The 13,613-nt window shown below is 33.0% G+C and overlaps 1 protein-coding gene across 1 annotated transcript in view; it reads left to right on the top strand.

The window, feature by feature from the left end:
- smurf2 (SMAD specific E3 ubiquitin protein ligase 2) overlaps positions 1–13,613 on the top strand; it is an 87,148-nt gene that overhangs the window by 37,806 nt on the left and 35,729 nt on the right. The window contains exons 3-4 of the mRNA XM_073833547.1: positions 1,188–1,296; positions 11,074–11,207. Coding sequence (XP_073689648.1) covers positions 1,188–1,296; positions 11,074–11,207 — 243 coding nt within the window. The remainder of the gene's footprint in view (positions 1–1,187; positions 1,297–11,073; positions 11,208–13,613) is intronic.

Raw genomic sequence — 13,613 nt, 5'->3', positions numbered from 1 at the left:
TAATTAGTACTAATAAATGGCTAATATTCTAGTAATATGCATGCTAATAAGCAACTACTTAGGAAACCGTTAAATAAGGTGTTACCGCACTCTTTTAGGCCTTTCCTTTTCTGTCGGTTTTAGGGACAAAAATGTCTTACAACCAGTTAATTTGTAGTGCACTGACAACATAATTTTATATAATTAGGTAAATAAATATGTTGATTACAACATAAAGAAAGAGATCCAAGACAGGTCTGATCCAGGATGAAGGCTGTACTGCTAAATGTATTAGGCCAGATATTTATTTTATTTTTTTATTCCATTAGAATGGCAAAAATGCATTGAATCAGTTGATATGTACTGTACTGTCAATATAGTTTATAACACACACACACACACACATACACACACAATGCTTACAGATAATTAAGTAATTTATAGATCTTATAGATTATAGATCACTTAAATTACTTTAATGCATTAAATAAATATTTTGGATCTGATCCTTCATTGCTCAGTTCAATTAGTTAATGACAAACAAATACCTAAATTAATGTACTATACTGGTTGTATAGTTTTATATAATTTTTCACAAATACTTATAGATCATTACAATTGTTTTTAAAAATCCTTATAAATCATATAAAGTTAACAGTCTCATTTGTTAATACCAGTTAATGCATTAACTAACGCAAACTAACAATAAACAATGTTTTTACACCATTTATTAATCTTTGTTAGTGATAGTAAAAATGTTGATGTTAAATCACAGTACATTTAACTAATGTTAACAGATACAGCTTTAATTTTAATAATGTATTAGTAAGTTTTGAACACAATTTTAACTAAGCTATATAAATATTGTACATGTTAAGTAATATTGTTAGTTAATTTAACTGAAACTTCAATGTAAAGTTTTATAAATGGTTCTGTGTGTGCGTTTCAAACACTTGAAGTTTTGGATTAACCCTTTCATTGATGTAACCCTTAAAACCAGACTGCCAGAGGGTTACTGTAAATGTATGTGCCCGCTGTGCACCGTTTTCCTGATGCCCCCGGATCGGGTTGGCACTGTCGGCTTGGGCCCGTCATTTACGGGTTTCAGGTTTCATACATTTCAAATACATTTTTTATGAACTAAATTATCTTGTATTCCATGTTGTCTTCAATTCCTGCTCAGTAAACATTGTTTGTGTATTTTGCAGGACTGCCAGACCCCTTCGCTAAGGTGGTGGTTGACGGTTCAGGGCAGTGCCACTCAACAGACACAGTGAGGAACACGCTGGACCCCAAATGGAACCAGCACTATGACCTGTAAGAGCTCTTCCTCCTCTAAATGCATTCACAAACCCATGATTCCTCTTTTGCACTGATCCCAGCTCAGTTTAAACCTGAGACAGTAGCATTCAAAAACCAGAATCCAGCAGAAGACCATCACTTAGAAGCAGATCTTATTTCGAAGCACTTGATCATCCGTCATGTTGTTTGAGTCTTGGAGATTTTGCTTTCAGCACTGTAGCTATTTTCTGTAGGAGCTTAAGAGTGTCAGGCTGTGTCATTAGACGCCTCGTGTGTGGTTCATTTCGGCCGTTTTTCTGCATGAGTCACCCAGAACCATTGAGCCTGTTTTTGACATCACATTTAAGTGCGCTTGTGGATCACGATTCACTTGACACTGGGTTTAACACAAACAAAGAAAAATGAAAGAAAGAAAGCGAACAAATCAAGCATAATATGGATTATTCAAGCATTAAATAATATTCTGCTAGTATTTTCTCACAATCATGTTCTTTCAGATCTGTATATTGTTTTCTTTTGTGAAAAAAATAGATATTTTGGACGATGGTTTTCCATGCAATAAAATTGTGTTTATTTTATTTTAACTGGTAACACAATAAGGATCATTAGTTACCATTAGTTAGCTACATTAGTTAACATAAACTAAGAATGGACAATACTTCTACAGCGTTTATTAATGTATTATTAAAATCACAAGTTGTGCTGTTAACATTAGTTAATGCACTGTGGACTAACATGAACAAACAATGAACAACTGTACTTTTTGTAACTAACATTAACAAAGATTAATAAATATTATATAAAAATAATCAATTTATTGTTCAGTCATGTTAGTTAATGCAGTAATGTTAACAGATGACACCATTTGATTTTGATTTGATTTGATTTTAAAGTGTTAGGGTTCCCACAGGTCCTTGAAATCTTTGAAAGTTTGTGAATATGAAAAAATGATTTTTCCAAGGCCCTGGAAAGTTTTTGAAAATGAACATGCATAGATACAGCTCCTTGAAAGTGCTTGAATTTATTTTGTGCAAGAAGTTTTCTGAAAAAATTCCATTATTCCCCCTCCGGTCCGCTAATGTGTTATTTCGCTAACGTTAGTTACACGCATTTTCGACAAATAGAATATCAGATCTCTGCCATATGGCCAAAAATATATATCTATTTTTTATTATTATTTATTGTAAACCATTTTATCTTATTTAATTGTATTTTAGTGTAAAGTGTTACCTTTTTATTTTATTTAGTTTTATTTTATTTTATTGGTATTGGACCTGAAATGTCCTTGAAAGGTCCATGAATTTGAAGCTAGCCAAGATGTCGGAACCATGTTTACTATTTTATTTTATTTTTATTTTTTTATTTATTTTTTTTTTTTTTATTATTATTTTAAATTTATTTGTTTGTTGTTATTTTTATTTATTATTTATTGCAAAGTCTTACCATTTTATTTTATTTTATTGTAAAGTCTTACCATTTTATTTTATTTGAGTGTAAAGTCTTACCATTTTATTTTATTTGAGTGTAAAGTCTTACCATTTTATTTATTTTAATTTTATTTTATTGCAAAGTCTTACCATTTTATTTTATTTGAGTGTAAAGTGTTACCATTTTTATTTATTTAGTGTAAAGTGTTACCATTTTATTTTATTTTATTTTAGTGTTAAGTATTACCGTTTTATTTTATTTATTTTATTTTATTGTAAAGTTTTACCATTTTATTTGAGTGTAAAGTGTTACCATTTTTATTTATTTAGTGTAAAGTGTTACCATTTTATTTTATTTGAGTGTAAAGTGTTACCATTTTTATTTTATTTTATTGTAAAGTCTTAACATTTTATTTTATTTTATTGTAGTGTTACCATTTTATTTTATTTTATTTTATTGTAAAGTGTTACCATTTTATTTTATTTTAGTGAAAAGTGTTACCATTTTTATTTTATTTTATTGTAAAGTCTTTCCATTTTATTTTATTTGAGTGTAAAGTGTTACCATTTTTATTTTATTTTATTGTAAAGTGTTACCATTTTATTTTATTTTAGTGAAAAGTGTTACCATTTTTATTTTATTTTATTGTAAAGTGTTACCATTTTATTTTATTTGAGTGTAAAGTGTTACCATTTTTATTTTATTTTATTGTAAAGTCTTAACATTTTATTTTATTTTATTGTAGTGTTACCATTTTATTTTATTTTATTGTAAAGTGTTACCATTTTATTTTATTTTAGTGAAAAGTGTTACCATTTTTATTTTATTTTATTGTAAAGTCTTTCCATTTTATTTTATTTGAGTGTAAAGTGTTACCATTTTTATTTTATTTTATTGTAAAGTGTTACCATTTTATTTTATTTTAGTGAAAAGTGTTACCATTTTTATTTTATTTTATTGTAAAGTCTTTCCATTTTATTTTATTTGAGTGTAAAGTGTTACCATTTTTATTTTATTTTATTGTAAAGTCTTAACATTTTATTTTATTTTATTGTAGTGTTACCATTTTATTTTATTTATTTTATTTGAGTGTAAAGTGTTACCGTTTTATTTTTTGTTTTACTTTATTGTAAAGTGTTACCATTTTATTTTATTTTAGTGTAAAGTATTACCGTTTTATTTTATTTTATTGTAGTGTTACCATTTTATTTTATTTTATTTTTTAGTGTAAAGTGTTACCATTTTATTTTATTTTATTTCTGCCAATCAACATAAAAGAAAAAACCCACATTATAGAAGTTGTTCATGCAACTTGTCTTCTGAAGCTATACATTAGCTTACTGTAAGGGGGAAAAAAAACCTGAAGTTATTATTCACGTCAGCCTCCCCTCAACCTCCAATCTCTTTTGCATTTCTGCATATTATGAATGCGATAGTTGGAAACCAATGTCGCTGTGCTTTTGCAAACCCAGCATGACTCGTCTTCACAGTATATTTGAATTTACGCAATTGAGATTTGAATGCTGCGATGGTGGGGAAAATTGCCAACAAACATTGTTTGTGTTGACCACTTTCATTGTGCTTTGTTTTTTCCTTGTTTAAGCTCAATAGTAAAACAACCAATTTATTGTATGAAAACCTTTTTTTCAAAATATCTTTCATCTCCGTTCACATGTGTTCATCAAAAGAACAAAAAAAAATCTAAATTGGCATGATGCTATGTAAATAATTACAAAATTAAAATTAGCGGGTGAACTAACCTATTAAAATGCACATTCAAGTAAGCCCAGGGATTTTTCCTTGAACCATTGGTGTACGGTTTCTTCCAAACACTGATCACTGTAGCCCATCAGTAAAGCTCCCAGCATCCTTCAGGCTTTGAGGATTTAGGTCACCTCCTCTGGAGTCGACGGCTCTATCTGTGGAGATCACGGGACGGATTTCCATGGGTGCAAAATCCCATATCCTTGAGTTATACCGTACGCTTCTAGCTCTATTTACATTTTTAAAGAGGTTTTATCTCCAACTACGTTTCACAGCATTGGAATAAAAATAGAAATTTCCTTCAATGCAGGCTTGTCGCTTTTCCCACAGACCAGAAGCCAAACTTAATAGAGGATACAAAGCATTAGAAACCAAGTCAGAGATATGAGGAAGGTCGACAAAAAAAAAGAAGGGAGCAGATTTCCAATACTTGTCCTGTTCTCATGTCGAGCTGACAGCCGGCAGCTAGAGGAAGCACACGTCTCCGTTTGTTTGGTTGCCAAGGCAACAGTAGACTAGCCCTCACCCCCCAGGACGGCTGTCGATGTTAGCCAAACATGTCACGTCTGTCAGCGGAAAATAGGCCGCCGTTTCCACAGCCCGCCCCGCAACCCGGAATAATGGGTGGGGAAGAGAAAACCAAGAAGATGTTCGCCATAAGCGCTTTGAACTCAAATTATAAGTTAGTAAAACTTCACAGGGATTCAGTTGTCTCTTTGTTGGCAGGGAAAACTGTTGAAACGTTGCCATTGTTGAAAGGTTATTGAGCTAGTTTTGTTATTTTCGTTGAATGTCAGGACGAGTAGAATGTCAAAATCATTTAATGATGAAAGACTGACAGGGCTAAAAACCTCCTAGGGCTGCGTGTTGAACAGAAAGATAGCTGCTGATGTGTATAATGAACAAGCGAATGAAGCAGAAGAAAAACTCGCTGATAACCGAAAACAAAGCCGGCAGAGATTAACATTTACATTTATATTCATGCTTTCTGCAGACGCTTTTATTCATAGAGGAACAGAAGTAATAAGTTTAAAACATTAACCTAGATGCGAGGAAACTTCAAAAATGAAAGCAAAAGAAGATGCGCTAGATATTTAGGTCAAAACATCAGTTTTGTGAGGCGTTTTCTGTAGAAGTTGATTAAAAGTAAGGCAAAAGAAACGCTTAGAAAAAGGCACAAACATGTTGTGAAACTCATGAATAAAGTGAGCTGTATGCTTTGACCGGTCGTTTAATCCTGGTTAGTTAGTTGACCTGCTCATTAGGGCTGTCACGAAGGAATATTTTTGTAATCAAATAATCGGTCGATTATTCTAATGATTAATCGAGTATTAAATTTAACTTGAAGAAACTGTTACAGAAATATATTACCAGAAAAAATATTTACAAGGTTTTTTTAACCAGAAAAATGTAAATGGGTTGTTGACGTGACATTTTTACGGTCCTAAAAATTAAAAATGAAGGAGATGTTCACTTCCAGAACAAAAATTTACAGATAATGTACTCACCCCCTTCTCATCCAAGATGTTCATGTCTTTCTTTCTTCAGTCGTAAAGAAATAGTTTTTTTGAGGAAAACATTTCAGGATTTTTCTCCATATAATGGACTTCTATGGTGCCCCGAGTTTGAACTTCCAAAATGTAGTTTAAAGGGATAGTTCACCCAAAAATGAAAATTTGATGTGTATCTGCTTACCCCCCAGCAGGGCATCCAAGATGTAGGTGACTTTGTTTCCTCAGCAGAACACAAACCAAGATTTTTAACGAAAACCGGTGCAGTCTGTCAGCCAAATAATGGACGTGGATGAGCACTAAACCTTTAAAAGTAAACAAAAACATGCACAGACAAATCCAAATTACACCCTGCGACTCGTGACGATACATTGATGTCCTAAGACACGAAACGATCAGTTTTTGCGAGAAACTGAACAGTTTTTATTATCATTTTTTACCTTTGATGCACAGCCACGTCCATCTGTCATGAGCACGAGTTTAGCATCCTGCTCGTGACACGTGAACGCGCTCTGGCGTAGTATACTACTAGGTTTTTTTTTTCTTAATTTTTGCTATGTCACACCATTTATAGTAGTAAAAATGTTTAAGAAAAAATTGACAACTTTAGTGACCATTTATATTTTCTCAAAATCAGACACTACATAAATATATGCATTTCTTCTTCTTCTGTCTTTTACAAAAGCGTAATGCCCAACTACCCAAATACACAACACAGTATTTCTAATAAATAAATAAATAAATAAATAAATGTAAAAAAAAAAAAAAACGTTTTTTTTTTTTTGTATAAAGTTAATTAGAGGTGCTTTTGATTATTATAATTTAATGAAACCATTAAAATGGAATCCAGAAAATCATTGGAAAATGCTGAATTTAGTAAAAATAAAACTGAATTTGAGGAAAAAATATTTATAGGGCCTTAATTTTTTTTTTTTTTAAGTTAAACTTTTAATAATTTGCCATTAAATTGTGCAAGTTTCAAGATTTCAATTAATTAAACATGCGTTTTATTATTATTTATTATTATTAAACCGTTAAAACAGAGTCTAGAAAAAAACAGAATTTGGACAAAAATAAAACTGTTTTCAAGCTTGCCATATGTTATAAATTAGACTTAAAACAAATATATTTAACATCTATATGTTATTAACCTATTTACAGAGTTAAGGTTGTTGGTATTTCCTGGGAAAGTTCAGAAACAATCACTGAGGTTTGATGAAAGGTTATCAGAGAAACCTAAAATGCACTAAACCATAATTATCTGTTGTTAAGTGTTGACAGCACAGGTTTCGGTTTATTGTCTTTGCTTTTGTTTTGTTCTGTCATCTTTTGGTCTGGTTGAGTAACTTGTTGCTACAAGCGCTTGTCTGGTAAAGGTAAAATTTGGCGTAAAGACTCTAAGTATTGTGTATAAAGGCTATTATGAGCTCGGAGCTGTTTTTTGGCTCTGTAGACGGTTGATAAACGTTCTCCAGATCAGAGAGAGGAGCCCTGATTGTTTGGGTTTGGTTGGACTCATTCTGGTGAGAACATCCACAGAGTCATTGGCATTCTGTCTTCTTGTTTCTTTCATCCTACCCCTGTCTCTGCCCTTTCTCACTTTACTCCTCTACCTCTTCGATTGGTTTTCTGTCCAAACAAGATCTGTTGCCCAGGGATTCTGTCCCGCTGGCAGGCGTACAGAACGTTCAGGCTTTGCTTGGACATTTTCTGACAGCCTCGCGCCTTTTGATGTCCAGTTCTGGAGGTGTTTCTGTTCCCCGAATTTAAGGGAATCATTTGTTTTGTCTAACGCCATGCCAAAACATTCAGACAAACCAGCTGAGTTTTATGCAGGACGTGATGAAATGCATACGGCGGTGAGAGAGCGAGAGAACTGCACTGGGTCGCCTCAAGTTCTTCAACTGCTTTATTAGTTTAGCTGAAGGAATGAGAAGATTTGAGGTGTTTTCACCCTTTTATAGAAGTCCTGCATAAAAGAACCAAACTAAATGAGACAAAGAGGTCAATGCAGTGAAACAAACCCAGTTCTCTTAGCACTTTTACGTCTTCATATTTCGTTTCTTCCTACTTGAGATTTTCATCTACTTCCTTTGTCACCTTCTTGGTCTTTGCAGTCTTATTCCTCGTCATTATCGCCCTCTTCCTTGCTGCTTTCTTCATTGTTTTCAATCTACTTTGACATCTTGCTCTTCTTTATTATCTTTCCCTTTTTTAGTTATCTTTATTGTCTTCCTTTTTGTGGTCCTCTTTTTATTGATGTCCTCTTTATTGTATTTTTCCTCTTAATCGTCTTTTCCTTCTCTCTTTTTCCCTCTTGCTTTTTTTTCATTTTCATCTACTTTCTCCTTCTTGTCATCTTTCTTTTTTTTTAATTTTCCTCTTTTTTTCTTTCTTCCTCATCTTTATCTACTTCCTCTGCCTTTTCAATCTACTTTAACCTCCTCTTTGTAATTTTTTCTTTCTTTTTCATGTTGTCTTCTTCCTCGCCTTTTCCTCTTCTGCTTTCTTCTTCATCATCTTTATTTTGCCATCGTCATCATTTTCCACTCCTCTATTTTGTCTACTTCCTCTTCCTCCTTCCTCCCCTTTGTCATTTTTCTCTTCTTTCTTATTCCTTCCCCTCTTCTTTGTCTTTCCCTTCATCTTCTTGCTTTTCCGGTACTTCCCACTTTTCTTTTTCCTGTTGTCGTCTTCCTCTTCTTTCTTTTCTTCATCTTTGTCATTTTTATTTACTCTGTCAGCTTCCACTTCTTTGTCTTCCTCTATTTTGTCACTTTCATTTACTTCTTTTTCCTTGTCATCTTTCTCTTTCTAGTCTGTCTTGTTTTTCCCTCTACTTTGTAAGTCTTTCTCTTAATCTTCTTGCCTGTTCTTTCTTCTTTTCTCTTTCCCTTTTGTCATTTTCATCTACTTCCTCCTCCTAATCCTCTTTTTATTTCTTCTTTTCCTTATCTTCATCTTCATCTACTTCCTCTACCTCTTCAGTCTACTTTGACCTCCCCTTTGTAATTTTTTCGCTTCTTTATCTTCTTCCTCTTTCACGTTGTTTTCCTCTTCTACTTTTCATCTTCCTCTTCTTTGACATTTTCATTTATTTCCTGCCATCTTCTTGCTTTTCTTCATTGTCTTCATCTTCCTAGTCTGTTGTCTTTCTCTTTTTTCTGTTCTTTGTTGTCTTTGAAAATTGGAAGACATTTACCTTCTTTTCCTGTCATCTTCTCTTCTTCCTTGTCTTCTTCCTCTTCCTAACCTGTCATCTTTTTCTTTTCCCTCTTCTTTCCCTTCATCTTCTTGCTTTTTCTGTTCTTCCCCCTTTTCTCTTTCTCATTTGCCATTTTCATCTACTTCCTCTTCCTCCTTCATCTTTTTCTCCTTTCTCATCTTCATCTACTTCCTCTTACCTCTTCAATCTACTGTCACCCTCCACTTCTCCTTTGTTGTCTTCCTCTTTGTCATTTTAATTTACCATCTTTTCATCTTCTTGCTCTTCTTCCTTGTCTTCTTCCTCATACTAGTCTGTCATCTTTCTCTTTTTCACGCTTCTTTTTCTTCATCTTTCTTGCTTTTCCTGTCCTTTCCCCTTTTCTCTTTCCCTTTTGTCATTTTCATCTACTTCCTCTTCATCTTTTTCTTTCTTCTTCCTCTTCATCTACTTTCTCTACAAAGATCTACTTCATCTTTGTCATCTTTGTTGTCTTCTTCTTTGTCATTTTCATTTACAACCTTTTCCTGTCATCTTGCTCTTCTTCCTTATCTTCTTCCTCATCCTAGTCTGTCGTCTTTCTCTTGTTCACTCTTTTTTCTTAATCTTTCTTGCTTTTCCTGTTCACCCCCCTTTTCTCTTTCCTTTTTGCCATTTTCATCTACTTCATCTTCCTCCTTCATCTTTTTCTTTCTTCTTTCTCCTTCCTCATCTTCATCTACTTCCCCTACCTCTTAATTTTACTGTCACCTTCTACTTCTTTGTTGTCTTCCTCTGTCATTTTTATTTACCTTCTTTTCCTGTCGTCGTCTTGCACTTCTTTTCTGTCTTCTTCCTCTTCCTAGTCTGTCATCTTTTTCTTTTCCCTTCATCTTCCTGCTTTTCTTGTTCTTCCCCCGTTTTCTGTCCCTTTTGTCATTTTCATCTACTTCCTCTTCCTCCTTCATCTTTTTCTTTCTTCTTCCTCTTCATCTACTTTCTCTACCTCTTCAATCTACTTCGATCTCCTCTGTTATGTCATCTTCTTCCTCACATTTTCCTCTTCTACTTGCTTTTCTTCATCTTTGTCATCTTCGATGTCTTCTTCTTCTTTGTCATTTTCATTTACAACCTTTTCCTGTCATCTTGCTCTTCTTCCTTATCATCTTCCTCATACTAGTCTGTCATCTTTCTTTTTCACTCTTCTTTTTCTTCATCTTTCTTGCTTTTCCTGTTCTTCCCCCTTTTCTCTTTCCCTTTTGTCATTTTCATCTACTTCCTCTTCCTCCTTCATCATTTTCTTTCTTCTTCCTCTTCATCTACTTTCTCTACCTCTTCATCTACTTTCTCTACCTCTTCATCTACTTACCTTAGACATTATTTACCTTATCTCTGTCATCTTTGTTGTCTTCCTCTTCTTTGTCATTTTCATTTACTTCCTTTTCCTGTCATCTTGCTCTTCTTCCTTGTCTTCTTCCTCATCCTAGTCTATCATCTTTTTTCTTCTTTGTTGTTTTTTCATCTTGCTTTTCCTGTTCTTCCCCCTTTTCTTTGTCCCATTTGCCATTTTCCTCCTCTTCCTCTCTGTTGTTGTCTTGAGCTTGTTGTTCTCCTTTGGTATTTATTTTTCTTCTTACTGAAGAATTACTTAACTTCATAATCATCTTCATTGTTTTTTCCTTCCTTTCATCTCCTATGTCATTTTTCTGACATCATCTTTGCCATCTTAATTGTTTTTTAATAAAGTCCTCATTGCTCTACATAAAACAGATCTTTTCCTCCGAGCCTCAGTGTGCAATCCTGTTTCATAATGCATGTTTTAAGCAGATACCATGGCCTGCTTTAAAGGAGACATTGAAAATGCAGGAATCTGACTTGAAGTGACGTCTCTTGTTATGTCTTCAGGTACATCGGGAAGTCGGACTCCATCACCATCAGCGTGTGGAACCATAAGAAGATCCATAAGAAACAGGGAGCGGGATTCCTAGGATGTGTACGACTCCTCTCCAACTCCATTAACCGACTCAAGGACACAGGCTGTAAGTGTGTTTGCATATTTGTGCATGATTGGCTCAGAAACAGACCGTTTCTGTGTGCATAATTAGCTCAGACAACATGGCTCTAAGAGAGAGTGTGTGTGTAACTGACTCAGGCAGATTTCAAGTGTACTTGTGTGCATAATTGGCTCAGAGAGGTTGTAAGTATGTACTACAATGGCTGTGTGTGTTAAGTGGGCGACCTTTAAATAAAACGCACAACATAATAGTATATCTTACTTTGGCTGACGGCTGCTGTCTGTCTCAGGTAAAAGATGTCCTGTTATTAGTCTCATTTGCCTGTAGGCTACACAAGAACCGGTGTTTTCTGCTGGTGAGCTAAGTCAGTATGTTGAGGGTACGAGGGCCCCTGTCACAGTCTGTCTGGCTGGGTTCCAGCTCCACGCTTGTGTTTAAGACGATTTTAAAAAGCAGGCTTTCCCTAGAAAGCCTCCAGCGTGACCACTGTCCTGGATAAGCACAGGAAACCCACAGCCGCTCCCACAGCTGGAAGTGATTCAGTTCACCATTTCCTGTTGCACCCCTTCTGTCTCTCTGCCATCATTCTTTCTCTGTCTTTTCTCATTCGCTCTCTTTCTCTGTCTCCAATTGAGTCTGTCAGGAACAATCAGGGTCTTTAATAGGACATTATTGTTTAATCGAATTTCATAGATCTCTGCCAATATTAGCATTTTTAAATTGATACAAATTCACAAAAGTCAGTGTCTGTAGCCTAGTGGTTAGCGCACTGACATATAGTGCAACTGCGCTTCTGGCCGACCTGGGTTCGAATCTCGACCCAGGGACCTTTGCCGATCCTGCTCCCCCCTCTCCACCCAACACTTTCATGTCAATCTTCACTGTTCTGTCATCTAAAAGCATGAAAAATAAAAAATCGCAAAAATACCAAATCTCGCTCTTCCTCTTCATTTTTTCCTCTTCCTATTTGTCATTATCTTCCTCCACTTCTTCTTATTACACTGTTGCTCTTTCTTGCTTTTCTTTCTTGCTTTGTCTATATCTGTTCCAGCTAATATGCTTTGTTAAATGTTTGTCTAAATATGTAAATATATTGTATATTTCTATATTTAATTTCTAAAAATGTTTGGTAATGTCTGTTTCTCCAAATATTCTTTTCGTTTTTTAAGATTTTGTTATAAATTTCTATTTCTATATATATTTGAAATATGCAGAAATATATCTAAATACGTAAATAAATATATTTAAATTCTACAAATTTTGACAATTTCAGCTTTTTCTACTAATGTTCTTTTCTTTTTTCAAAATGTATTGATTTTTGTGTTTTTCTATATTTGATATATACGCAGAAATATATATTTCTAAATATGCAAATATATTGTATATTTCTGTTAATTTCTATATTTAATTTCTACAAATTTTGATAAAGTCAGTATCTGTTTTAGCTAAGTTTCTTTTTTTTTCAAAATTGGTTACAAGTTTCTGTATATTTCTATATAAGAAATGTATATCTAAATATTTAAATATATTTTATATTTCTATACATTTATATTTTCATTTTCTACAAATTTTGGTAATGTCTGCATTTATTTCAGTGAATATTCTTTTCTTTTTTTCAAAATTGGTTATACATTTATGTATATTTCTATATATGATATATATGCAGAAATATATATCTAAATATTTAAATATTTTTTTTCTATATTTTCTACAAATTTTGATAATGTCTGCATCTATTTCAGTGAATATTCTCTTTTTAAAATTTGTTATAATTTATGTATGTTTCCATATGTGATATATGCAGAAATGTATATCTAAATATTTAAATATATTTTATTTCTCTAGATTTCTATATTTATTTCCGAAAGATTTTGATAATGTCTAAATCTATTTCAGTTTTTTCCAAAATGTGTTGATTTCTGTCTATTTCTCTATATATTTGATATATATGCAGACACACACACACACACACACACACACACACACACACATACATATATATGTATGTATATATATATATATATATATATATATATATATATATATATATATATATTTCTGTGTATTTCTATTTAATTTTTACAAATTTTGATATCTATTTCAGCTCATTGTCTTTTTTCAAAAATTGTTTTAAATGTCTGCATTAAAATATGCATTGCTAAGAACTTCATTTGGACAACTTTACAGACAATTTTCTCAACATTTCGATTTTTTTGCACCCTCAGATTCCAGATTTTCACATAGTTGTATCTTTACCAATTATTGTCCTATCCTAACAAACCATACATCAATGGAAATCTTTTTATTTATTCAACATTCAGCTAATAAATCTCGATTTTGAAAAATATGCACTTACGACTGGTTTTGTGGTCCAGGGTCACACACCCATATATATGCAGAAAGATATTTCTATATATTTCGATATTCTAT

The sequence above is a fragment of the Garra rufa genome, chromosome 1, assembly GCF_049309525.1.
Source record: "Garra rufa chromosome 1, GarRuf1.0, whole genome shotgun sequence".
NCBI classification, from domain to species: domain Eukaryota; kingdom Metazoa; phylum Chordata; class Actinopteri; order Cypriniformes; family Cyprinidae; genus Garra; species Garra rufa.
Note: the sequence above shows the minus strand (reverse complement) of the source record. Positions and strands in the feature narration are given on the sequence as shown.